Source organism: Triturus cristatus, chromosome 1_2 (genome assembly GCF_964204655.1).
Source record: "Triturus cristatus chromosome 1_2, aTriCri1.1, whole genome shotgun sequence".
Taxonomy (NCBI): domain Eukaryota; kingdom Metazoa; phylum Chordata; class Amphibia; order Caudata; family Salamandridae; genus Triturus; species Triturus cristatus.
The window spans coordinates 1,185,630,250-1,185,656,754 of NC_140580.1; the positions used below are offsets into that span (position 1 = coordinate 1,185,630,250).

Genomic DNA, 26,505 nt, shown 5'->3' on the forward strand with positions numbered 1-26,505 from the left:
GCGGTAGTGCCCATCGGGGGTGGAGAAAGCAGACCGCTCCTTGGCCCCTTCGGTGAGCGCAATCTGCCAGTATCCGCAGGTGAGGTCGAAAGTGCTGAGGAACCGGGCGGCCCCTAGTCGGTCAATGAGTTCGTCGGCTCGTGGAATGGGGTGGGCATTGGCTCGGGTAATGTCATTGAGCCCCCGGTAATCCACGCAGAACCGGAGCTCGGGGGCGACACCGGGGGCCGCTGCCTTCGGAACCAGGACCACGGGGCTGGCCCAGGGACTGTCAGAGGGCTCGATCACCCCCAGGGTCAACATCTTCGAGACTTCAGCTTGAATGCAGGACCGGACCCGGTCAGGAACCCGGTAGGCTCGGTGTCTCACCGGCGGGCTGTCCCCGGTGTCCACATCGTGAACACACCAGTTGGTGACCCGGGGGTCAGGGAGAAGAGGTCGGAAAATTGTCTGAGGAGCTGGCGGCAGTCCGCTTGTTGCTGGGCAGTGAGGGCTGGGGAGAGGTTCACTCCCTCCACGGAGCCATCCTGCTCCTTGACACACAGGAGGTCCGGGAGGGGGTCCGACTCATCTTCGGCCCCGTCATCGGTGGCCAGCAGGAGGCTCAATTCTGTCCGCACGAAGTGAGGCTTGAGGCGGTTCATGTGCAGGACCCGGAGGGGATCCCGAGGCGACTGGACGTCCACCAAGTAGGTGACTTGACTCTTCCTCTCAACCACTTTGTAGGGCCCAGTCCATCGGTCCTGGAGGGCGCCAGGCTTCACGGGGGCCATGACCCACACCTGCTGGCCCGGCTGGAACTCGACCAGAGTAGCATTCTGGTCGTACCAGCGCTTCATTTCTTCTTGACTCGCCTCCAGGTTGGCCTCGGCCAGTTCTCGGAACCTCCTGGTCTGGTTCCGGAGGGCCAGGACATATTGGAACACATCTCGGGGGGTGGTCTGGGGTGCTGCCTCCCACCCTTCCTTAACCAAACTGAGGGGACCTCGGACGGGGTGTCCATAGAGTAATTCAAACGGGCTGAACCCTAAGGACTTCTGGGGGACCTCCCGGTAAGCGAACAAGAGGCAGGGGAGCAGGACGTCCCACTTACGCCGGAGGGGCTCTTCTAGGCCAGCGATCATCCCTTTCAAAGTCCTATTAAACCTCTCTACTAGGCCGTTCCCTTGGGGATGGTACGGGGTGGTGAATTTATAGGACACCCCACATTGTTGCCACAGGGACGTCATATACCTTGATATAAAATTAGTGCCGCGATCGCTCACGACCTCGCGGGGGAAACCCACCCTGGAAAAGATCCCCATCAGGGCCCGGCTCACCACGGGGGCCGTAATGGTGCGTAGGGGAATAGCCTCCGGATAGCGGGTGGCGTGGTCTACTAGGACCAAGATGAAACGGTGACCTTGGGAGGTGGGGGGGTCCAGTGGCCCCACGATGTCGATTCCGACTCGTTCGAAGGGGGTACTGACGACCGGGAAGGGTTGGAGGGGAGCCTTGCGCTTCCCCCCACTCTTCCCACTGGCCTGGCACGTGGGGCAGGACTTGCAGTGTGCCTCTACCGCTGCTTTCATCTTAGGCCAATAAAAATGGGTCACGAGACGGCTGTAGGTCTTGTCCTGACCCAGGTGGCCGGCGAGGGGGACGTCGTGGGCTAAGCCCAGGAGGAAATCTCGGAAGCGGAGGGGCACCACCAGTACCCGTCCGGATCCCAGCTCCACCGACTTCTGCTCACTATACAGGATGTTATTCTCCCAATAGATTCGGTGCGTTCCGGTCTGGTCACCTGCGGCTTGGCCCTCGGCCTGGCGCCGCAGCCCGACCAGGGAAGGACAGGTGGCTTGCTCCCGGCAAAATTCTTCCCGGGTGGGCCCGCCCTCGTGGCGCCAATGGGCCAACTCGGGTAGATCCCCCAACTCGGGGACCGGGGCGGGGTCGGATGGTGCGGGTTCGTCGCTGGCGACGGACCCTTCTGATGGGGGAACGGGAGGACCCTCGGCGGGGACGGTACTGGTTTCTTCGACCGGGGTGCTCTCGACTTCTCTCCGGGGAGTGAGTCGGGCTGTCATAGATCGGGTGGTGGCACACACCCACTCGGGGAGTCCCATCATTCCTAGGTGGGCCTTGCGCTCTACGTGCTTCCAGGGAGAACTCTCCAGGTCGTTCCCTAGGAGGCAGTCGACCGGCTGGGAGGTTCTTACGGCCACCTTGAGTTTACCGATCACCCCTCCCCACTCAAATGGCACCAGGGCTACCTGACACATACTTTCCCTATTGTCTGCGGATATTACGGGGCAAAAGACATTGGGGGGGATCTGCTCCTCGGGGACTAGGTTCCTGAGGACACCGGTGATACTGGCCCCGGTGTCCCGCAGGGCCTCTACCTGGTGGCCATTGATCTTGACGAGCTGCCCATATTTCTGTGTGTTGGAGGGTAGGAGGCTACCAGGGATCATTTCCCTATCTCCCAGGGATACTAGGGCCATCGCGGCGGGCTCCCACTCCTCGGCTTCCTCAACCTCCTCCCCCAGGGCTACGTTGGCTATCTGTCTCGCAGGGGGGACTTGGGTGGCCATGGGACACTCTGGGTCATTGGCGTAGTGCCCGGGTTTCTGGCAACGGAAGCATGTGACGGTCACCCGGTGTCCCCGTCTCCCAGGGGGCCCGGTCACTGGTGGGGGGGGCGCCGGGAAAGGTGGAGGTGGTGTCTTCGGGGGGCTAGGCTGGGACTCTCTCGGCCCTCCCTGGTTCCCTCCCCCTCTCTGGCGGGGTGGTCCCTGACTGGTTCGGGGGTACTCTCCTACCATGCCCCGGGAGACCCGGGTGTTGGTCCAGCGGTCGGCCTCCACAGCCAGCTTCCGGGGATCTGTGAGCTTGCTATCCAGCAGATGTTGACGTAGCTCTATGAAGCAGTTCGCAGCCAGATGTTCCCATAACATGAGATCAGTGAGTTCGGCAAGGGTGGAGACTTTGCTGCCCTTGACCCACCCATCGAAGGCCCGACTAAAAAAGTTTACATACTCCACCCAGGTGGTGCCCGGGATCTTCCTGCAGTCCCGGAACCGTTGGCGGTACATTTCTGGGGTGAGGCCGTATCTTGTGAGGAGAGCCTCTTTCATGTGGCTGTAGGAAGTCTGTAGGGAGAGGGGTAGGTCGAGCAGGGTGTCCCTTCCTTCGCTCAAAAACCGCCCCCACAACCCCGCCCCCCAGTCCTTCTGTGGGATCCGATGGGAGGTCATGGCGACCTCGTAGGCCCGAAACCATTGCTGAATGTCATCGTTTTTATAATATTCCTTGACCACATCCTTGGGGATGTGGACCTTCTGTTCCGCTGGGGGGGCCGTCTCTCGGTTTCCCGAGGGCCTCCCGTCCTCATTTCGGGCCTTGAGCTCGAGTTCCTTTAAGCTGCGTTCGTGCTCCAGTTGGAGCTTCCTTCCTTCGTGCTCCCGTTGGAGCTTCTTTTCTTCCAGTTCGCCTTGTACGCGCATTTGCTCTACCGCTAGCTTTTTCTCCGCTAACTTCAATTCGCCCTCGATTTTGAGTTTGGCTAACTCGAGTTCATGACTGCGGCTTCTCTCTCTGTCCGCGAGTTCTTCCGGGGATAGGCCCCCGTCTGGTACGATGCCTCGCACCTGATTGCCACTGCTTTCACTTGGGGGGGGTTCGGCTTCGTCGGGGCGCTCCCCCGTGCCTTCCGGGCGGGAGGCCCCGGTCTCCACCCAAGTTTTCAGTGCTTTCTGCAAGTCTTCCTTAGTGTTGAGGCCAGTGGTAGCGATTTTAAGTTCTTTGCAAAATTGCTTTAGCTCTTTGTGTGTGTATTCTTCTAGATGCTCCACCTGGAACACTCTGTTGGCGTTGGTTTCTGCGGAGCTCATGGCGCTTCCTTCTGCCATCTTTGTTGGTCGTGCGTCCGTTGTTCACTGTACGATCTCTAGGTGATGGGCCCGAATCCCGTCGCTTGCCACCAATGTTAGACGGCGACCTCAGGGGAGCCCGGAAGGGGGTCCTGACTACCCTGAGTCCCACCCATGTAGTATCGTAGCCGGGCACTGGCGGGAGATTCCCCAGGGGGAGGAATCTCGCAACTAGGATCGTACTTCTGGCACCACACGACACAGAGTGACCACACTGGGTATTCTCAGAAAACAAGCTTTATCAAATAGGTATCACTGCAAATATGTACAAGGTGAGCACGGGCTCAAGAGTCTCGGAAAGGTAGGGGGTAGCGGGACAGTCTCTGGTAACGGTTCAAAGCAGGGACGTATCCGGCGCACAGCTCACAATCCTCGAGCTGGGGGATACGTGGTCGGAGTCGGGGTCCGGCGGGACCGTGAGAGTCTGGGGGAGCCGCGAGTCACTCAGCGGGCTCAGGTACAGGTTCGGAGGTCTTACGATCTTCAAGGAGCCGCGAGTCACTCAGCAGGCTCAGGCACAGGTTCGGAGGTTTTACGATCTTCAAGGAGCCGCGAGTCACTCAGCAGGCTTCGGCACAAGTTCGGAGGTCTTACGATCTTCAAGGAGCCGCGAGTCAGTCAGCAGGCCCAGGCACAAGTTCGGAGGTCTTACGATCTTCAGGAAGCCGCGAGTCACTCAGCAGGCTTAGGTTGGTTCGGTTCCAGGAGCCGCGACCACGTCGGCAGGCTCTCGTTGTTCCAGCGTCGAATCTCCCGGACAGTCTCAGAGCACCCCTTGTTATAGGTCGACCCCTCTTTGATGTCCGGAGTCTGTGCAGGCAGGGGTCTTGTCACCTGGGGGCCGCTCGTCGGGGTTTCCTGCTATTGTCTTTTGATCCTTTCAGGGCCGGGTCGGGAGGAGTCCCAGACACCCAGCAGGTACGGAGCCAGCCCGCAGGGAGGCCGGAGGGCCGATCGAAACCCATCGTCCCAGGGGAGTTCAGAGGTGCGATAGAAACTGCTCCTCCCTCTCTCATCCCCTGGAAGCGTGATGTCCTCCAGCCGGAGTGGCGCCTCGAGGCCCGGGTCGCGCTGGGGCCGGGCGGCCATCTTGTTGCATGGAGTGGGCACGCGGGCCCGGGGTGGCCGAAAGGAGAGAGGCCATGGACGGGGATGTCCGGGGTTGGTGCGGGTGTCCTGGTGGGAAGGGTCGGCTGGGCCGTGTGCTTGGGCTGCAGGTACCAGGTTTCGGTGGTGCGGGGGCACGGAGGGCCATTCTACGAGGCCGGGTCCAACAGGGTCCTACACTCTTCCTGTGGGGGCTGCACTGGGTTAGGGGTCCTACACTCTTCCTGTGGGGGTCGCACTGGTTTGGGGTCATACACTCTTCCTGTGGGGGCTGCACTGGGTTAGGGGTCCTACACTCTTCCTGTGGGGGCTGCACTGGGTATGGGGTCCTACACTCTTCCTGTGGGGCTGTACTGGGTTAGGGGTCCTACACTCTTCCTGTGGGGGCTGCAGTGGATTAGGGGTCCTACACTCTTCCTGTGGGGGCTGCACTGGGTATGGGGTCCTACACTCTTCCTGTGGGGGCTGCAGTGGGTCAGGGGTCTTCCACGATTCCTGTGGGGGTCGCACTGGGTTAGGGGTCCTACACTCTTCCTGTAGGGGCTGCAGTGGGTATGGGGTCCTACACTCTTCCTGTAGGAGCTGCAGTGGGTATGGGGTCCTACACTCTTCCTGTGGAGGCTGCAGTGGGTCAGGGGTCTTACACTCTTCCTGTGGGGGTGCAGTGGGTTGGGGTCCTACACTCTTCCTGTGGGGGCTGCACTGGGTTAGGGGTCCTACACTCTTCCTGTGGGGGCTGCACTGGGTTAGGGGTCCTACACTCTTCCTGTGGGGGCTGCACTGGGTTGGGGTCCTACACTCTTCCTATGGGGGTGCACTGGGTCAGGGGTCCTACACTCTTCCTGTGGGGGCTGCACTGGGTTGGGGTCCTACGCTCTTCCTGTGGGGGCTGCACTGGGTTAGGGGTCCTACGCTCTTCCTTTGGGGGCTGCACTGGGTTGGGGTCCTACACTCTTCCTTTGGGGGCTGCACTGGGTCTGGGGTCCTGCACTCTTCCTGCGGGGGCTGCACTGGGTTAGGGGTCCTGCACTCTCCCTGTGGGGGCTGCACCGGGTTAGGGGTCCTACACTCTTCCTGTGAGGGCTGCACTGGGTTAGGGGTCCTGCACTCTTCCTGTGGGGGCTGCACTGGGTTTGGGTCCTATGCTCGTCCTGTGGGGGCTGCACTGGGTTCGGGGTCCTACGCTCTTCCTGTGGGGGCTGCACTGGGTTAGGGGTCCTACACTCTTCCTGTGTTGGCTGCACTGGGTTAGGGATCCTACAGTCTTCCTGTGGGGTCTGCACCGTGTTAGGGGCCCTACACTCTTCCTGTGGGAACTGCACTGGGTTAGGGGTCCTACACTCTTCCTGTGGGGGCTGCACTGGGTTGGGGTCCTACACTCTTCCTGTGGGGGTGCACTGGGTCAGGGGTCCTACACTCTTCCTGTGGGGGCTGCACTAGGTTGGGGTCCTACGCTCTTCCTGTGGGGGCTGCACTGGGTTAGGGGTCCTACACTCTTCCTTTGGGGGCTGCACTGGGTTGGGGTCCTACACTCTTCCTTTGGGGGCTGCACTGGGTCTGGGGTCCTGCACTCTTCCTGCGGGGGCTGCACTGGGTTAGGGGTCCTGCACTCTCCCTGTGGGGGCTGCACCGGGTTAGGGGTCCTACACTCTTCCTGTGGGGACTGCACTGGGTTGGGGGTCCTGCACTCTTCCTGTGGGGGCTGCACTGGGTTATAGGTCCTACACCCTTCTTGTGGGGGTGCACTGGGTCTGGGGTCCTGCACTCTCCCTGTGGGGGCTGCACTGGGTAAGGGGTCCTGCACTCTTCCTGTGGGGGCTGCACTGGGTTGGGGTCCTATGCTCTTCCTGTGGGGGCTGCACTGGGTTCGGGGTCCTACGCTCTTCCTGTGGGGGCTGCACTGGGTTAGGGGCCCTACACTCTTCCTGTGGGGGCTGCACTGGGTTAGGGGTCCTACACTCTTCCTTTGGGGGCTGCACTGGGTTGGGGTCCTACACTCTTCCTTTGGGGGCTGCACTGGGTCTGGGGTCCTGCACTCTTCCTGCGGGGGCTGCACTGGGTTAGGGGTCCTGCACTCTCCCTGTGGGGGCTGCACCGGGTTAGGGGTCCTACACTCTTCCTGTGGGGACTGCACTGGGTTGGGGGTCCTGCACTCTTCCTGTGGGGGCTGCACTGGGTTATAGGTCCTACACCCTTCTTGTGGGGGTGCACTGGGTCTGGGGTCCTGCACTCTTCCTGTGGGGGCTGCACTGGGTTAGGGGTCCTGCACTCTTCCTGTGGGGGCTGCACTGGGTCAGGGGTCCTACACCCTTCTTGTGGGGGTGCACTGGGTCTGGGGTCCTGCACTCTTCCTGTGGGGGCTGCACTGGGTTAGGGGTCCTGCACTCTTCCTGTGGGGGCTGCACTGGGTTGGGGTCCTATGCTCTTCCTGTGGGGGCTGCACTGGGTTCGGGGTCCTACGCTCTTCCTGTGGGGGCTGCACTGGGTTAGGGGCCCTACACTCTTCCTGTGGGGGCTGCACTGGGTTAGGGGTCCTACACTCTTCCTGTGGGGGCTGCACTGGGATAGGGGTCCTACACTCTTCCTGTGGGGGCTGTACTGGGTTAGGGGTCCTACAATCTTCCTGTGGGGGCTGCAGTGGGTATAGGGGCCTACACTCATCCTGTGGGGGCTGCACTGGGTTGGGGTCCTACGCTCTTCCTGTGGGGGCTGTACTGGGTTAGGGGTCCTACACTCTTCCTGTGGGGGCTGTACTGGGTCAGGGGTCCTACACTCTTCCTGTGGGGGCTGCACTGGGTTGGGGTCCTACACTCTTCCTGTGGGGGCTGCACTGGGTTAGGGGTCCTACACTCTTCCTGTGGGGGTCGCACTGGTTTGGGGTCATACACTCTTCCTGTGGGGGCTGCACTGGGTTAGGGGTCCTACACTCTTCCTGTGGGGGCTGTACTGGGTTAGGGGTCCTACACTCTTCCTGTGGGGGCTGCAGTGGATTAGGGGTCCTACACTCTTCCTGTGGGGGCTGCACTGGGTATGGGGTCCTACAGTCTTCCTGTGGGGGCTGCAGTGGGTCAGGGGTCTTCCACGATTCCTGTGGGGGTCGCACTGGGTTAGGGGTCCTACACTCTTCCTGTAGGGGCTGCAGTGGGTTAGGGGTCCTACACTCTTCCTGTGGGGGCTGCAGTGGATTAGGGGTCCTACACTCTTCCTGTGGGGGCTGCACTGGGTATGGGGTCCTACACTCTTCCTGTGGGGGCTGCAGTGGGTCAGGGGTCTTCCACGATTCCTGTGGGGTCGCACTGGGTTAGGGGTCCTACACTCTTCCTGTAGGGGCTGCAGTGGGTATGGGGTCCTACACTCTTCCTGTAGGAGCTGCAGTGGGTATGGGGTCCTACACTCTTCCTGTGGAGGCTGCAGTGGGTCAGGGGTCTTACACTCTTCCTGTGGGGGTGCAGTGTGTCAGAGGTCCTAGACTCTTCCTGTGGGGGTGCAGTGGGTTGGGGTCCTACACTCTTCCTGTGGGGGCTGCACTGGGTTAGGGGTCCTACACTCTTCCTGTGGGGGCTGCACTGGGTTAGGGGTCCTACACTCTTCCTGTGGGGGCTGCACTGGGTTGGGGTCCTACACTCTTCCTGTGGGGGTGCACTGGGTCAGAGGTCCTACACTCTTCCTGTGGGGGCTGCACTGGGTTGGGGTCCTACGCTCTTCCTGTGGGGGCTGCACTGGGTTGGGGTCCTACACTCTTCCTGTGGGGCTGCACTGGGTTGGGGTCCTACACTCTTCCTGTGGGGGCTGCACTGGGTCAGGGGTCCTACACTCTTCCTGTGCGGGCTGCACTGGGTTAGGGGTCCTACGCTCTTCCTGTGGGGGCTGCACTGGGTTAGGGGTCCTAGACTCTTCCTGTGGGGCTGCACTGGGTTGGGGTCCTACACTCTTCCTGTGGGGGTGCACTGGGTCAGGGGTCCTACACTCTTCCTGTGGGGGCTGCACTGGGTTGGGGTCCTACGCTCTTCCTGTGGGGGCTGCACTGGGTTGGGGTCCTACACTCTTCCTGTGGGGGCTGCACTGGGTTGGGGTCCTACACTCTTCCTGTAGGGGCTGCACTGGGTTGGGGTCCTATGCTCTTCCTGTGGAAGCTGCACTGGGTTGGGGTCCTACACTCTTCCTATGGGGGTGCAGTGGGTCAGGGGTCCTAGACTTACTGTGGGGGCTGCACCGGGTCAGGGGTCCTACACTCTTCCTGTGTGGGTGCAGTGGGTCAGGGGTCCTAGACTCTTCCTGTGGGGGTGCAGTGGGCCAGGGGTCCTAGACTTACTGTGGGGGCTGCACTGGGTCAGGGGTCCTACACTCTTCCTGTGGGGGCTGCACTGGGTTTGGGGTCCTAGTCTCTTCCTATGGGGGTGCAGTGGGCCACCGGTCCTAGACTTACTGTGGGGGCTGCACTGGGTCAGGGGTCCTACACTCTTCCTGTGGGGCTGCACTGGGTTTGGGGTCCTACACTCTTCCTGTGGGGGCTGCACTGGGTTGGGGTCCTACACTCTTCCTGTAGGGGCTGCACTGGGTTGGGGTCCTACACTCTTCCTGTAGGGGCTGCAGTGGGTCAGGGGTCCTACACTCTTCCTGTGGGGGCTGCACTGGGTTAGGGTCCTACACTCTTCCTGTGGGGGCTGCACTGGGTTAGGGGTCCTACACTCTTCCTGTGGGGGTCGCACTGGTTTGGGGTCCTACACTCTTCCTGTGGGGGCTGCACTGGGTTGGGGTCCTACGCTCTTCCTGTGGGGGCTGTACTGGGTTAGGGGTCCTACACTCTTCCTGTGGGGGCTGCACTGGGTCAGGGGTCCTACACTCTTCCTGTGGGGGCTGTACTGGGTTACTGGTCCTACACTCTTCCTGTGGAGGCTGCAGTGGGTCAGGGGTCTTACACTCTTCCTGTAGGGGCTGCAGTGGGTCAGGGGTCCTACACTCTTCCTGTGGGGGCTGCACTGGGTTGGGGTCCTACACTCTTCCTGTGGGGGCTGCACTGGGTTAGGGGTCCTACACTCTTCCTGTGGGGGTCGCACTGGTTTGGGGTCCTACACTCTTCCTGTGGGGGCTGCACTGGGTTGGGGTCCTACGCTCTTCCTGTGGGGGCTGTACTGGGTTAGGGGTCCTACGCTCTTCCTGTGGGGGCTGTACTGGGTTAGGGGTCCTACACTCTTCCTGTGGGGGCTGCACTGGGTCAGGGGTCCTACACTCTTCCTGTGGGGGCTGCACTGGGTTGGGGTCCTACACTCTTCCTGTGGGGGCTGCACTGGGTTGGGGTCCTACGCTCTTCCTGTGGGGGCTGTACTGGGTTAGGGGTCCTACACTCTTCCTGTGGGGGCTGCACTGGGTCAGGGGTCCTACACTCTTCCTGTGGGGGCTGCACTGGGTTAGGGGTCCTACACTCTTCCTGTGGGGGCTGCACTGGGTTAGGGGTCCTACACTCTTCCTGTGGGGCTGTACTGGGTTAGGGGTCCTACGCTCTTCCTGTGGGGCTGCACTGGGTTAGGGGTCCTACACTCTTCCTGTGGGGCTGTACTGGGTTAGGGGTCCTACACTCTTCCTGTGGGGGCTGCACTGGGTCAGGGGTCCTACACTCTTCCTGTGGGGGCTGCACTGGGTCAGGGGTCCTACACTCTTCCTGTGGTGGCTGCACCGGGTTAGGGGTCCTACACTCTTCCTGTGGGGGCTGCACTGGGTATGGGGTCCTACACTCTTCCTGTGGGGGCTGTAGTGGGTCAGGGGTCTTCCACGATTCCTGTGGGGGTCGCACTGGGTTAGGGGTCCTACACTCTTCCTGTAGGGTCTGCAGTGGGTATGGGGTCATACACTCTTCCTGTGGAGGCTGCAGTGGGTCAGGGGTCTTACACTCTTCCTGTGGGGTTGCAGTGTGTCAGGGGTCCTAGACTCTTCCTGTGGGGGTGCAGTGGGTTGGGGTCCTACACTCTTCCTGTGGGGGCTGCACTGGGTTAGGGGTCCTACACACTTCCTGTGGGGGCTGCACTGGGTTGGGGTCCTACGCTCTTCCTGTGGGGGCTGCACTGGGTATGGGGTCCTACACTCTTCCTGTGGGGGCTGCACTGGGTCAGGGGTCCTACACTCTTCCTGTGGGGGCTGCACTGGGTATGGGGTCCTACACCCTTCCTGTGGGGGTCTGCACTGGGTTAGGGGTCCTACACTCTCCCTGTGGGGGCTGCACTGGTTTGGGGTCCTACGCTCTTCCTGTGGGAGCTGCACTGGTTTGGGGTCCTACACTCTTCCTTTGGGGGCTGCACTGGGTTAGGGGTCCTACACTCTTCCTGTGGGGGCTGCACTGGGTTGGGGTCCTACGCTCTTCCTGTGGGGGCTGCACTGGGTTCGGGGTCCTACGCTCTTCCTGCGGGGCTGCACTGGGTTAGGGGTCCTACACTCTTCCTGTGGGGGCTGCACTGGGTCAGGGGTCCTACACTCTTCCTGTGGGGGCTGCACTGGGTTAGGGGTCCTACACTCTTCCTGTGGGGGCCGCACTGGGTTAGGGGTCCTACACTCTTCCTGTGGGGGCTGCACTGGGTTAGGGGTCCTACACTTTTCCTGTGGGGGCTGCACTGGGTTAGGGGTCTTACACTCTTCCTGTGGGGGCTGCACTGGGTCAGGGGTCCTACACTCTTCCTGTGGGGGCTGCACCGGGTTAGGGGTCCTACACTCTTCCTGTGGGGGCTGCACTGGGTATGGGGTCCTACACTCTTCCTGTGGGGGCTGCAGTGGGTCAGGGGTCTTCCACGATTCCTGTGGGGGTCGCACTGGGTTAGGGGTCCTACACTCTTCCTGTAGGGGCTGCAGTGGGTATGGGGTCCTACACTCTTCCTGTGGAGGCTGCAGTGGGTCAGGGGTCTTACACTCTTCCTGTGGGGGTGCAGTGTGTCAGAGGTCCTAGACTCTTCCTGTGGGGGTGCAGTGGGTTGGGGTCCTACACTCTTCCTGTGGGGGCTGCACTGGGTTAGGGGTCCTACACTCTTCCTGTGGGGGCTGCACTGGGTTAGGGGTCCTACACTCTTCCTGTGGGGGCTGCACTGGGTTGGGGTCCTACACTCTTCCTGTGGGGGTGCACTGGGTCAGAGGTCCTACACTCTTCCTGTGGGGGCTGCACTGGGTTGGGGTCCTACGCTCTTCCTGTGGGGGCTGCACTGGGTTGGGGTCCTACACTCTTCCTGTGGGGCTGCACTGGGTTGGGGTCCTACACTCTTCCTGTGGGGGTGCACTGGGTCAGGGGTCCTACACTCTTCCTGTGGGGGCTGCACTGGGTTAGGGGTCCTACACTCTTCCTGTGGGGGCTGCACTGGGTTGGGGTCCTACACTCTTCCTATGGGGGTGCACTGGGTCAGGGGTCCTACACTCTTCCTGTGGGGGCTGCACTGGGTTGGGGTCCTACGCTCTTCCTGTGGGGGCTGCACTGGGTTAGGGGTCCTACGCTCTTCCTTTGGGGGCTGCACTGGGTTGGGGTCCTACACTCTTCCTTTGGGGGCTGCACTGGGTCTGGGGTCCTGCACTCTTCCTGCGGGGGCTGCACTGGGTTAGGGGTCCTGCACTCTCCCTGTGGGGGCTGCACCGGGTTAGGGGTCCTACACTCTTCCTGTGAGAGCTGCACTGGGTTAGGGGTCCTGCACTCTTCCTGTGGGGGCTGCACTGGGTCAGGGGTCCTACACCCTTCTTGTGGGGGTGCACTGGGTCTGGGGTCCTGCACTCTTCCTGTGGGGGCTGCACTGGGTTAGGGGTCCTGCACTCTTCCTGTGGGGGCTGCACTGGGTTGGGGTCCTATGCTCTTCCTGTGGGGGCTGCACTGGGTTCGGGGTCCTACGCTCTTCCTGTGGGGGCTGCACTGGGTTAGGGGTCCTACACTCTTCCTGTGTTGGCTGCACTGGGTTAGGGATCCTACAGTCTTCCTGTGGGGTCTGCACCGTGTTAGGGGCCCTACACTCTTCCTGTGGGAACTGCACTGGGTTAGGGGTCCTACACTCTTCCTGTGGGGGCTGCACTGGGTTGGGGTCCTACACTCTTCCTGTGGGGGTGCACTGGGTCAGGGGTCCTACACTCTTCCTGTGGGGGCTGCACTAGGTTGGGGTCCTACGCTCTTCCTGTGGGGGCTGCACTGGGTTAGGGGTCCTACACTCTTCCTTTGGGGGCTGCACTGGGTTGGGGTCCTACACTCTTCCTTTGGGGGCTGCACTGGGTCTGGGGTCCTGCACTCTTCCTGCGGGGGCTGCACTGGGTTAGGGGTCCTGCACTCTCCCTGTGGGGGCTGCACCGGGTTAGGGGTCCTACACTCTTCCTGTGGGGACTGCACTGGGTTGGGGGTCCTGCACTCTTCCTGTGGGGGCTGCACTGGGTTATAGGTCCTACACCCTTCTTGTGGGGGTGCACTGGGTCTGGGGTCCTGCACTCTCCCTGTGGGGGCTGCACTGGGTAAGGGGTCCTGCACTCTTCCTGTGGGGGCTGCACTGGGTTGGGGTCCTATGCTCTTCCTGTGGGGGCTGCACTGGGTTCGGGGTCCTACGCTCTTCCTGTGGGGGCTGCACTGGGTTAGGGGCCCTACACTCTTCCTGTGGGGGCTGCACTGGGTTAGGGGTCCTACACTCTTCCTTTGGGGGCTGCACTGGGTTGGGGTCCTACACTCTTCCTTTGGGGGCTGCACTGGGTCTGGGGTCCTGCACTCTTCCTGCGGGGGCTGCACTGGGTTAGGGGTCCTGCACTCTCCCTGTGGGGGCTGCACCGGGTTAGGGGTCCTACACTCTTCCTGTGGGGACTGCACTGGGTTGGGGGTCCTGCACTCTTCCTGTGGGGGCTGCACTGCGTTATAGGTCCTACACCCTTCTTGTGGGGGTGCACTGGGTCTGGGGTCCTGCACTCTTCCTGTGGGGGCTGCACTGGGTTAGGGGTCCTGCACTCTTCCTGTGGGGGCTGCACTGGGTCAGGGGTCCTACACCCTTCTTGTGGGGGTGCACTGGGTCTGGGGTCCTGCACTCTTCCTGTGGGGGCTGCACTGGGTTAGGGGTCCTGCACTCTTCCTGTGGGGGCTGCACTGGGTTGGGGTCCTATGCTCTTCCTGTGGGGGCTGCACTGGGTTCGGGGTCCTACGCTCTTCCTGTGGGGGCTGCACTGGGTTAGGGGCCCTACACTCTTCCTGTGGGGGCTGCACTGGGTTAGGGGTCCTACACTCTTCCTGTGGGGGCTGCACTGGGATAGGGGTCCTACACTCTTCCTGTGGGGGCTGTACTGGGTTAGGGGTCCTACAATCTTCCTGTGGGGGCTGCAGTGGGTATAGGGGCCTACACTCATCCTGTGGGGGCTGCACTGGGTTGGGGTCCTACGCTCTTCCTGTGGGGGCTGTACTGGGTTAGGGGTCCTACACTCTTCCTGTGGGGGCTGTACTGGGTTAGGGGTCCTACACTCTTCCTGTGGGGGCTGCACTGGGTTGGGGTCCTACACTCTTCCTGTGGGGGCTGCACTGGGTTAGGGGTCCTACACTCTTCCTGTGGGGGTCGCACTGGTTTGGGGTCATACACTCTTCCTGTGGGGGCTGCACTGGGTTAGGGGTCCTACACTCTTCCTGTGGGGGCTGTACTGGGTTAGGGGTCCTACACTCTTCCTGTGGGGGCTGCAGTGGATTAGGGGTCCTACACTCTTCCTGTGGGGGCTGCACTGGGTATGGGGTCCTACAGTCTTCCTGTGGGGGCTGCAGTGGGTCAGGGGTCTTCCACGATTCCTGTGGGGGTCGCACTGGGTTAGGGGTCCTACACTCTTCCTGTAGGGGCTGCAGTGGGTTAGGGGTCCTACACTCTTCCTGTGGGGGCTGCAGTGGATTAGGGGTCCTACACTCTTCCTGTGGGGGCTGCACTGGGTATGGGGTCCTACACTCTTCCTGTGGGGGCTGCAGTGGGTCAGGGGTCTTCCACGATTCCTGTGGGGTCGCACTGGGTTAGGGGTCCTACACTCTTCCTGTAGGGGCTGCAGTGGGTATGGGGTCCTACACTCTTCCTGTAGGAGCTGCAGTGGGTATGGGGTCCTACACTCTTCCTGTGGAGGCTGCAGTGGGTCAGGGGTCTTACACTCTTCCTGTGGGGGTGCAGTGTGTCAGAGGTCCTAGACTCTTCCTGTGGGGGTGCAGTGGGTTGGGGTCCTACACTCTTCCTGTGGGGGCTGCACTGGGTTAGGGGTCCTACACTCTTCCTGTGGGGGCTGCACTGGGTTAGGGGTCCTACACTCTTCCTGTGGGGGCTGCACTGGGTTGGGGTCCTACACTCTTCCTGTGGGGGTGCACTGGGTCAGAGGTCCTACACTCTTCCTGTGGGGGCTGCACTGGGTTGGGGTCCTACGCTCTTCCTGTGGGGGCTGCACTGGGTTGGGGTCCTACACTCTTCCTGTGGGGCTGCACTGGGTTGGGGTCCTACACTCTTCCTGTGGGGGCTGCACTGGGTCAGGGGTCCTACACTCTTCCTGTGCGGGCTGCACTGGGTTAGGGGTCCTACGCTCTTCCTGTGGGGGCTGCACTGGGTTAGGGGTCCTAGACTCTTCCTGTGGGGCTGCACTGGGTTGGGGTCCTACACTCTTCCTGTGGGGGTGCACTGGGTCAGGGGTCCTACACTCTTCCTGTGGGGGCTGCACTGGGTTGGGGTCCTACGCTCTTCCTGTGGGGGCTGCACTGGGTTGGGGTCCTACACTCTTCCTGTGGGGGCTGCACTGGGTTGGGGTCCTACACTCTTCCTGTAGGGGCTGCACTGGGTTGGGGTCCTACGCTCTTCCTGTGGAAGCTGCACTGGGTTGGGGTCCTACACTCTTCCTATGGGGGTGCAGTGGGTCAGGGGTCCTAGACTTACTGTGGGGGCTGCACCGGGTCAGGGGTCCTACACTCTTCCTGTGTGGGTGCAGTGGGTCAGGGGTCCTAGACTCTTCCTGTGGGGGTGCAGTGGGCCAGGGGTCCTAGACTTACTGTGGGGGCTGCACTGGGTCAGGGGTCCTACACTCTTCCTGTGGGGGCTGCACTGGGTTTGGGGTCCTAGTCTCTTCCTATGGGGGTGCAGTGGGCCACCGGTCCTAGACTTACTGTGGGGGCTGCACTGGGTCAGGGGTCCTACACTCTTCCTGTGGGGCTGCACTGGGTTTGGGGTCCTACACTCTTCCTGTGGGGGCTGCACTGGGTTGGGGTCCTACACTCTTCCTGTAGGGGCTGCACTGGGTTGGGGTCCTACACTCTTCCTGTAGGGGCTGCAGTGGGTCAGGGGTCCTACACTCTTCCTGTGGGGGCTGCACTGGGTTAGGGTCCTACACTCTTCCTGTGGGGGTCGCACTGGTTTGGGGTCCTACACTCTTCCTGTGGGGGCTGCACTGGGTTGGGGTCCTACGCTCTTCCTGTGGGGGCTGTACTGGGTTAGGGGTCCTACACTCTTCCTGTGGGGGCTGCACTGGGTCAGGGGTCCTACACTCTTCCTGTGGGGGCTGTACTGGGTTACTGGTCCTACACTCTTCCTGTGGAGGCTGCAGTGGGTCAGGGGTCTTACACTCTTCCTGTAGGGGCTGCAGTGGGTCAGGGGTCCTACACTCTTCCTGTGGGGGCTGCACTGGGTTGGGGTCCTACACTCTTCCTGTGGGGGCTGCACTGGGTTAGGGGTCCTACACTCTTCCTGTGGGGGTCGCACTGGTTTGGGGTCCTACACTCTTCCTGTGGGGGCTGCACTGGGTTGGGGTCCTACGCTCTTCCTGTGGGGGCTGTACTGGGTTAGGGGTCCTACGCTCTTCCTGTGGGGGCTGTACTGGGTTAGGGGTCCTACACTCTTCCTGTGGGGGCTGCACTGGGTCAGGGGTCCTACACTCTTCCTGTGGGGGCTGCACTGGGTTGGGGTCCTACACTCTTCCTGTGGGGGCTGCACTGGGTTGGGGTCCTACGCTCTTCCTGTGGGGGCTGTACTGGGTTAGGGGTCCTACACTCTTCCTGTGGGGGCTGCACTGGGTCAGGGGTCCTACACTCTTCCTGTGGGGGCTGCACTGGGTTAGGGGTCCTACACTCTTCCTGTGGGGGCTGCACTGGGTTAGGGGTCCTACACTCTTCCTGTGGGGCTGTACTGGGTTAGGGGTCCTACGCTCTTCCTGTGGGGCTGCACTGGGTTAGGGGTCCTACACTCTTCCTGTGGGGCTGTACTGGGTTAGGGGTCCTACACTCTTCCTGTGGGGGCTGCACTGGGTCAGGGGTCCTACACTCTTCCTGTGGGGGCTGCACTGGGTTGGGGGTCCTACACTCTTCCTGTGGGGGCTGCACTGGGTCAGGGGTCCTACAGTCTTCCTGTGGTGGCTGCACCGGGTTAGGGGTCCTACACTCTTCCTGTGGGGGCTGCACTGGGTATGGGGTCCTACACTCTTCCTGTGGGGGCTGTAGTGGGTCAGGGGTCTTCCACGATTCCTGTGGGGGTCGCACTGGGTTAGGGGTCCTACACTCTTCCTGTAGGGTCTGCAGTGGGTATGGGGTCATACACTCTTCCTGTGGAGGCTGCAGTGGGTCAGGGGTCTTACACTCTTCCTGTGGGGGTGCAGTGTGTCAGGGGTCCTAGACTCTTCCTGTGGGGGTGCAGTGGGTTGGGGTCCTACACTCTTCCTGTGGGGGCTGCACTGGGTTAGGGGTCCTACACACTTCCTGTGGGGGCTGCACTGGGTTGGGGTCCTACGCTCTTCCTGTGGGGGCTGCACTGGGTATGGGGTCCTACACTCTTCCTGTGGGGGCTGCACTGGGTCAGGGGTCCTACACTCTTCCTGTGGGGGCTGCACTGGGTATGGGGTCCTACACCCTTCCTGTGGGGGTCTGCACTGGGTTAGGGGTCCTACACTCTCCCTGTGGGGGCTGCACTGGTTTGGGGTCCTACGCTCTTCCTGTGGGAGCTGCACTGGTTTGGGGTCCTACACTCTTCCTTTGGGGGCTGCACTGGGTTAGGGGTCCTACACTCTTCCTGTGGGGGCTGCACTGGGTTGGGGTCCTACGCTCTTCCTGTGGGGGCTGCACTGGGTTCGGGGTCCTACGCTCTTCCTGCGGGGCTGCACTGGGTTAGGGGTCCTACACTCTTCCTGTGGGGGCTGCACTGGGTCAGGGGTCCTACACTCTTCCTGTGGGGGCTGCACTGGGTTAGGGGTCCTACACTCTTCCTGTGGGGGCCGCACTGGGTTAGGGGTCCTACACTCTTCCTGTGGGGGCTGCACTGGGTTAGGGGTCCTACACTTTTCCTGTGGGGGCTGCACTGGGTTAGGGGTCTTACACTCTTCCTGTGGGGGCTGCACTGGGTCAGGGGTCCTACACTCTTCCTGTGGGGGCTGCACCGGGTTAGGGGTCCTACACTCTTCCTGTGGGGGCTGCACTGGGTATGGGGTCCTACACTCTTCCTGTGGGGGCTGCAGTGGGTCAGGGGTCTTCCACGATTCCTGTGGGGGTCGCACTGGGTTAGGGGTCCTACACTCTTCCTGTAGGGGCTGCAGTGGGTATGGGGTCCTACACTCTTCCTGTGGAGGCTGCAGTGGGTCAGGGGTCTTACACTCTTCCTGTGGGTGTGCAGTGTGTCAGGGATCCTAGACTCTTCCTGTGGGGGCTGCACTTGGTTGGGGTCCTACACTCTTCCTGTGGGGGTGCACTGGGTCAGGGGTCCTACACTCTTCCTGTGGGGGCTGCACTGGGTTAGGGGTCCTACGCTCTCCCTGTGGGGGCTGCACTGGGGCAGCATTCCTACAATCTTCCTGTGGGGCTGCACTGGGTTGGGGTCCTACACTCTTCCTGTGGGGGCTGCACTGGGTCTGGGGTCCTACGCTCTTCCTGTGGGGGCTGCACTGGGTTCGGGGTCCTACACACTTCCTGTGGGGGCTGCACTGGGTTAGGGGTCCTACACTCTCCCTGTGGGGGCTGCACTGGGGCAGCATTCCTACACTCTTTCTGTGGAGGGCTGCACTGGGTCAGGGGTCCTACACTCTTCCTGTGGGGGCTGCACTGGGTTAGGGATCCTACGCTCTTCCTGTGGGGGCTGCACTGGGTTAGGGGTCCTACACTCTTTCTGTGGGGCTGCACTGGGTTAGGGGTCCTACACTCTTCCTGTGGGGGCTGCACTGCGTTAGGGGTCCTACACTCTCCCTGTGGGGGCTGCACTGGGTTAGGGGTCCTGCACTCTTCCTGTGGGGGCTGCACTGGGTTAGGGGTCATACACCCTTCCTGTGGGGGTCGCACTGGGTCAGGGGTCCTACACTCTTCTTGTGAGTGTGCACTGGGTTAGGGGTCCTACACTCTTCCTGTGGGGGCTGCAGTGGATTAGGGGTCCTACACTCTTCCTGTGGGGGCTGCACTGGGTTGGGGTCCTACACTCTTCCTGTCGGGGCTGCACTGGTTAAGGGGCCCTACACTCTTCATTCGGGGACTGCACTGGGTTAGGGGTGTTTGGGTCACATCAGGTTATGGGTACTCATTTCCTGAGGTGGCTGTCCCAGGTTAGGGGCTGCACCAGTTTAGGGGTCTGTTGCCCTGTGGATAACATCCGGATAAGGGATTCTCTTCCTGTGTAGGACGCCCCCAGTTAAGAATAAGATAAGCCCGCTCTTACAGTAATCCTGTTTTTTTCTTCCCCAGATTGTCCAGTACATTGGTGAGATTTGTCGGTACCTCTTGAACCAGCAGCACCGGGACGTGGAGCGGCGGCACCGGGTGCGCATGGCACTGGGCAACGGGCTGCGCCCATCCATCTGGAGGGAGTTTATGGCGCGCTTCTGTGTGCCCCAGGTGGCTGAGTTCTACGGGGCCACTGAGTGCAACTGCAGCCTGGGCAACTTCGACAACAACGTGAGTGTGAGAGAGGGGGTGCTGAGTGGGGCTGCGGGGCGAGCAGGTCCCTGGGGGACTAGTCCAGTTGTGGCACTGCGAGGCGAGCAGGTCACGGAGGGACAGACTAGCCCAGTCATGGGACTGCGAGGTGAGCAGGTCACTGAGGGACAGACTAGTCCAGTTGTGGGACTGCGAGGCGAGCAAGTCACTGAGGGACAGACTAGTCCAGTCTTGGGACTGCGAGGCGAGCAAGTCACTGAGGGACAGAGTGGTCCAGTCATGGGACTGCGAGGCGAGCAGGTCACTGAGGGACAGACTAGTCCAGTTGTGGGACTGCGAGGCGAGCAAGTCACTGAGGGACAGACTAGTCCAGTCATGGGACTGCGAGGCGAGCAAGTCACTGAGGGACAGACTAGTCCAGTTGTGGGACTGCGAGGCGAGCAGGTCCCTGGGAGACAGACTATCCAGTCGTGGAACTGCGGGGCGGGCAGTTCCTTGGGGGGCAGACTATCCAGTTATGGAACTGAGGAGCGAGCAGTTCCCTGTGGGACAGACTAGTCCAGTTGTGGGACTGCTGGGCGAGTAGGTCCCTGGGGAACAGACTAGTACAGTCTTGGGACTGCGGGTGAGCAGGTCCCTGGGGAACAGACTAGTCCAGTTGTGGGACTGCAGGGCGAGCAGGTCTCTAAGGGACAGATTAGTCCAGTTGTGGGACTGCGGGGCAAGCAGGTCCCTGGGGGACACACGAGTCTAGTCGTGGAACTGCGGGGCGAGCAGATCCCTGGGGGACAGACTAGTCCAGTCGTGGGATTGCGGGGTAAGCAGGTCCCTGGGGAACAGACTAGTCCAGTTGTGGGACTGCGGGGTGAGCAGGTCCCTGGGGTACAGACTAGTCCAGTCGTGGGACTGCCGGGCGGGCAGGTCACTGAGGGACAGATTAGTCCCATTTTGGGACTACGGGGTGAGCAGGTTACTGAGAGCCAGATTAGTCAAGTCGTGGGAGTACGGGGTGAGCAGGTTCCTTGGGAACAGACTAGTCCAGTCGTGGAAGTGTGGGGTGAGCGGGCTCCTGGGGGACAGACTAGTCCAGTCGTGGGAGTGCGGGGCGGGCAGGTCACTGAGGGACAGATTAGTCCAGTTGAGGGACTGCAGGGTGAGCAGGCTCCTAGAGGACAGACTAGTCCAGTTGTTGCTTTCTGAGGTTGGAGGCCTAGAACCCTCGCACCTCAAGTGGTAAGAAGATGTGTTTAGCTTGAATCTTCGAAGTCTTCTTCTGCTCGAGGCATGATGCGTGTATGGAGTCCGGGGCTGCCAATGTCCATGACACCCATCTCCGTCTTGGTGTGGATCTACTGGGGACAGGGATATCTTAAGGGTTTTTGGGGCCCCAGGGGCCAATTGTATTTTGGGGACCCCTGTTTTGAAAAGCTTTGATTTTTATGCTCCAGTTTCAGCTCTTTCATGCTGTCTTTGGCCTGGTCACTGGTAGTGCACAGCCACACTGGTCCAAATTCTAAATGTGTGTTCGAGGCATGTGGGCTGCTGAATTCATATATGTGCATAGATCGCCGCCTAGTGTTGGGTCCGGATGTTTGCACGTTGTTGTCCTGGAAGAGTCTTCGAAGTATCACGAGATAGGTGACTCCTCCCCTGGACCACAGTGCGCATGGGCATCCTCTCCATCCTTAGATTGTTTTTTTCTGCCATTGGGTTCGGATGTGCTGATCTTAGCTCAAGTTAGGAAAATTCAGATTAAGGCCAAAAGGCCTTTAGTTATCGTCGGTACTGTTCCCGTTCGGTATCGACTAGTTTCTTTAGTACTTTAGAACCTTCTTCCAGCTTTTCGGACACGTTTGGTCCGAACATCGAACTTCCATCGACGATGGAATCGAGGACTCCATTCAAACGGTGTCCTTTATGCCACGCAAAATACCCACACATCGACGTCCACCCGGTATGCAACAAATGTCTCTCACCGGATCACGATGAGTCGAAATGTATGGCCTGTGCCCGATTCCGATCGAAGAAGACTCTCCGGAATCGACGGGCGGCGAGATTAGAAGCACAGCAATCGGCGCCTGCCCCGGCCAACATCTTCAGCACCGAAGACGAGGACGCCGAGAGCGTGGAAGAAGTAGACTCCAGCCCCGCTTCCGAACACGACTCCCGATCGGAAGACGACGATGAGGTGATTTTTCAAAGGGAAGAAGTCATCGACGAGGTAGGAGACTACGATGAGGCCTTTGGGGCCGAAGAAGATGGCTCTAGCGAGAAGCTAGGCCCACCCGTCGATACGGAGGCCGACAAAATGCGTCATCATAAGGCTCAGGTCGAGGGATCGCCTCCGGGCCTTACCCGAGATCAATCTCAAAGTTCTTCGGCCCCGCCTTCAGGCCCGGCCTCGAACATTCCGCACGAGCCATTATTACCGAAAACGACTGGATTCCCTTCAGCGAAACCAAAACCAATCGTCGCTCCAGTTCCACCGAAACCAAAAGTGAAACTGGCTGTAATCAGCTCGAATGCCTCGAAGCCCTCCACTCCTTCGACGCCAGCAAAGGCCATCGGCCCCGAACGCGGTAAAAGGGATTTCGAGCTCACTGCAGCGGATATCGGTGCCGACCCTAAGAGAAAGGCCATCGGTCCCCACAAAGCGCATCGGCCTCTGGCACCGAAGCCGTCGGCCACGACCACCAACGTCAAGATGGCCGCTCCATCTGCGTCGACGTCGAAGACAGCGACGCCCGCCAAGTCGTCGACTCCAACGACTGTCGATACCTCTCTTCGGATCGATGACCCCATGGCTCTAAAGCAGTCGACGCCTACCTCCAAGGTGCCGACCGGTTCCAAAGAGCCTTCGGCGTTCTCCGTGCAACAGGTCGCGGCATCGTTGCAACGCATCAGGGAACGGGCAGCCCTCCGATCCACGTCGGGCCCCGACACGCACAAGGCTCCTAAAGCACCTTCGGCGCTGACCAACATCACGTTTGGCTTGCCGCCGTCCACGGCGCCGAAGATGTTCGAGATCCGGACACGTGTCCGCCAGACACAGTCCCCGTCTCCTGGACACACAGATTTTGAGCCTTCACAGCCACAATTCATCGACGCCAACACTGGTAGACTGATGCTCCGCAAACGGAAAATCACGCCAGAGAGGGGATTGGACTCCTACAGAATCCCTCTCAAGCACAAATTGCCAGCAGGGTCGGAGCCAGTGCTTCATGAACGCTTACAACCCTCCCATCAGGATCCCCAGTTCTTTTCTCCTACGCCTTCAGAGACAGACGCAGTAGAGGACTATATGGGGGATGATACCACCTACCCTGGGGTTGTCGATCCTGATGAGCATCTGCAATACCCAGATCAGGCATGGGATGACCCTACAGACCAAGGTACCGCACCAGATACCCATGACATGCAGCTTTACAGCACAAAGACATCTCCCACAGAGGACACTGCTGCCTTCAATGCCCTCATAGAACGGGCTGCTGCCAATCATGGAGTACAACTCCATTCTGACACAGTCGAAGAAGACTTCTTGGTGGACACTTTCGCCTCTTCCGAAAGAACTGTAAAAACTCTGCCCATGTTGAAAGGAGTTCTCAAACCTGCAAAAGACATTTTTAAGGAAACAACCAGGGCACGGGTGCTAAACCCCAGGATTGAAAAAAAATACAAGCCTGCACCCGGAGACCCTATGTACATTATGGGTCAGTTACCTTTGGGCTCCATGGTAGTTGCTAACGCTCGCAAACGAGCCCATTCGCAGACAACAGGTGATGCTCCTCCCCCAGACAAGGAGTCCAAAGTGCTGGAGACATCAGGCAAAAGGATTGCAGCGCAAGCAGCAAACATCTGGCGCATTGCCAACACACAGGCACTCCTGGCCCGGTATGATCGTTCCCACTACGACACACTAGAATCACTACTCCAACATTTGCCAGATGAATATAAAGAGGCAGCGGAGCTCCTCATCAGAGAGAGACAACTCCTTACCAATGCATCCATCAAGTGCGCCCTGGATGCTGCCGACACAGCGGCGAGGGCAATCAGCACAAGCGTCATGTTGAGACGACACGCATGGTTGAGAATCTCAGGCTTCAAGCCGGAGATTCAGAACTACATCTTAAATCAACCAGTCAACCCCGACTACTTATTCGGCCCTGAAGTTGACACTACCCTCGAAAATTAAGAAAGACACTGACACTGCGAAATCAATGGGGGCTCTGCAGATGCAGCAGTTTCGCAGTGGCTCCTTTTGTCGCCCCGGGAATAGAGGAGCAGCTAGAGGTCAGGGGTCACAGCAGCAATACACTAAAGGGAACACACAGAGTACCTATGATAAAACCAACAGAGGTGGATATCGTGGCTCCAGCACCAAGGGCAGAGGACGTGGTTACGGCAACACCAGGTCCTCCCCCAAAAACAAACAGTGACGCCCTCTCCCTTCCCCCCGACCACAGAACACCTGTCAGGGGGAGACTCCAGCGGTTCCTGTCCACGTGGAAAACATCACCACAGACAGGTGGGTCAGGGACATTATCCAGCACGGTTACTGTCTCGAATTAACATCCACTCCACCCACCATACCGCCAAAGCACCGTCCTATGTCCGTAGAGCACTTGGCATTATTGCAGCAGGAAGTGCTAAGTATGCTGCAAAAAGGTGCAATAGAGGTCGTGCCCATTGACCAGCAGGGGACAGGGGTGTACTCTCTGTACTTCTTAATCCCAAAAAAGGACGGGTCGCTCAGACCTATACTAGACCTGAGACCCCTCAACCACTACATTCTCTCAGAGCATTTCCATATGCTCACCCTACAGCAGGTTCTCCCGCTGCTCAGTCAGGGAGACTTCCTAGCCACACTAGACCTCAAAGATGCGTATTTCCACATACCCATACATCCATCACACAGGAAATATCTCAGGTTCACTATTCAGGACCATCACTATCAATTCAAAGTTCTCCCCTTCGGAGTGACAACAGCACCCAGGGTTTTCACCAAGTGCCTAGCTACAGTGGCTGCACATCTACGGAGACAACACATTCACGTCTACCCTTACCTGGACGACTCGCTTGTTCAGGCAAAGTCAGCCCAGCAATGTGCCAGCCACATGTCCCTCACCATTCACCTTCTTCACAGTCTGGGATTCTCACTAAATTACCCAAAATCACATCTCCAACCCGCACACGTACGACAGTACCTGGGCACGACCATAAACACTCTGGCAGCCACAGCTCAGCCAAATTTAGTGAGGATCAACAGCATGCAATTGCTGATCTCAAAGTTCAAACCTCAACACTCCCTTCCTGCGCGAGTGTTCATGCAGTTGATAGGCATGATGGCCTCCTGCATTTTCATAGTCCCGCACGCAAGACTACACATGCGCCCGCTTCAGGAGTGCTTGGCACGTCAATGGAATCAGGCTCACGGGCAATTAAAAGACCTAGTGTTGGTGAGCGGTCGGACATACAACTCTCTGCATTGGTGGAATCCACAAAACCTTTGCAAGGGCCGACCGTTCCACGAGCCTGTTCCACAAATAATACTGACAGCGGACGCCTCTCTCCAGGGTTGGGGAGCTCATGTACTCACTTACACAGTGCAGGGACTATGGACGACACAACAAAAGAAGATACACATCAACGTTCTGGAACTGATGGCAATCTTCCTAGCCATGAAGGCATTCAAAGTACACTTGTGCAACAAAGTCGTGTTGATCCGGACGGACAACATGACTGCCATGTACTACATACAGAAGCAGGGAGGAACACACTCTCCACAGTTGTCTCATCTGGCTCAGAGCATGTGGAAGTGGGACATTCAGAGGAACATATTCCTCATGGCGGAACACCTCCCCGGCAAGGACAACCAGATGGCGGATCTGCTCAGCAGACACAGCCACCAGATGCACGAGTGGGAGCTACATCCGTCAGTACTCCAACCGTACTTCCAACAGTGGGGTCATCCAGAGATAGACCTATTCGCCACAAACGAAAACGCAAATTGCCAAAGCTTTGCCGCCAGGTTCCCACATCCGCAGTCACAGGGCAATGTGATATGGATAAACTGGTCCGGCAGATTTGCGTACGCTTTTCCCCCAGCGCCATTGATACCGCTAGTGGCACGCAAACTGCGACAACACTCACTGACACTCATCCTAGTTGCTCCCACATGGGCGCGCCAACCATGGTACACCACCTTTCTAGAACTTTCCGTGGTGCCGCATCAAAGGCTGCGGATCAAACCCGCACTTTTAACGCAGAACCATGGCGAAATTCAGCACCCAGATCCGCAACAGCTGAACCTGGCAATCTGGCTCCTGAAGTCTTAGAGTTTGGCTACCTAAACCTGCCACCTGACTGTATGGATATCAAGGAGGCCAGAAGACCCACTACCAGAGCTTGCTATGCGGCTAAATGGAAGAGGTTTGTCATTTACTGCAACAACAGTGACATTAACCCGCTAGACGCATCCATTCAAAACATCATCTGTTACCTCTTACACTTATACCGATGCAATCTGGCATACAATTCAATACGTATCCATTTAACCGCGATAGCAGCCTATCTTCAAAACAGGCAGCACCTCTCTTTATTCAGAGTGCCTGCCATCAAAGCCTTCCTGGAGGGACTCAAACGAGTAATTCCCCCAAG

At 59.6% G+C, this 26,505-nt stretch overlaps 1 protein-coding gene across 3 annotated transcripts in view; it reads left to right on the forward strand.

Annotated features, from left to right (window-relative positions):
• The window catches only part of SLC27A4 (solute carrier family 27 member 4), a 330,596-nt gene that overhangs the window by 223,470 nt on the left and 80,621 nt on the right, over positions 1 to 26,505 (forward strand). For all 3 annotated transcript variants that reach the window (XM_085614109.1, XM_085614107.1, XM_085614108.1), the window contains exon 8: positions 19,657 to 19,866. In XM_085614109.1, the coding sequence (XP_085470235.1) occupies positions 19,657 to 19,866 (210 nt within the window). The remainder of the gene's footprint in view (positions 1 to 19,656; positions 19,867 to 26,505) is intronic.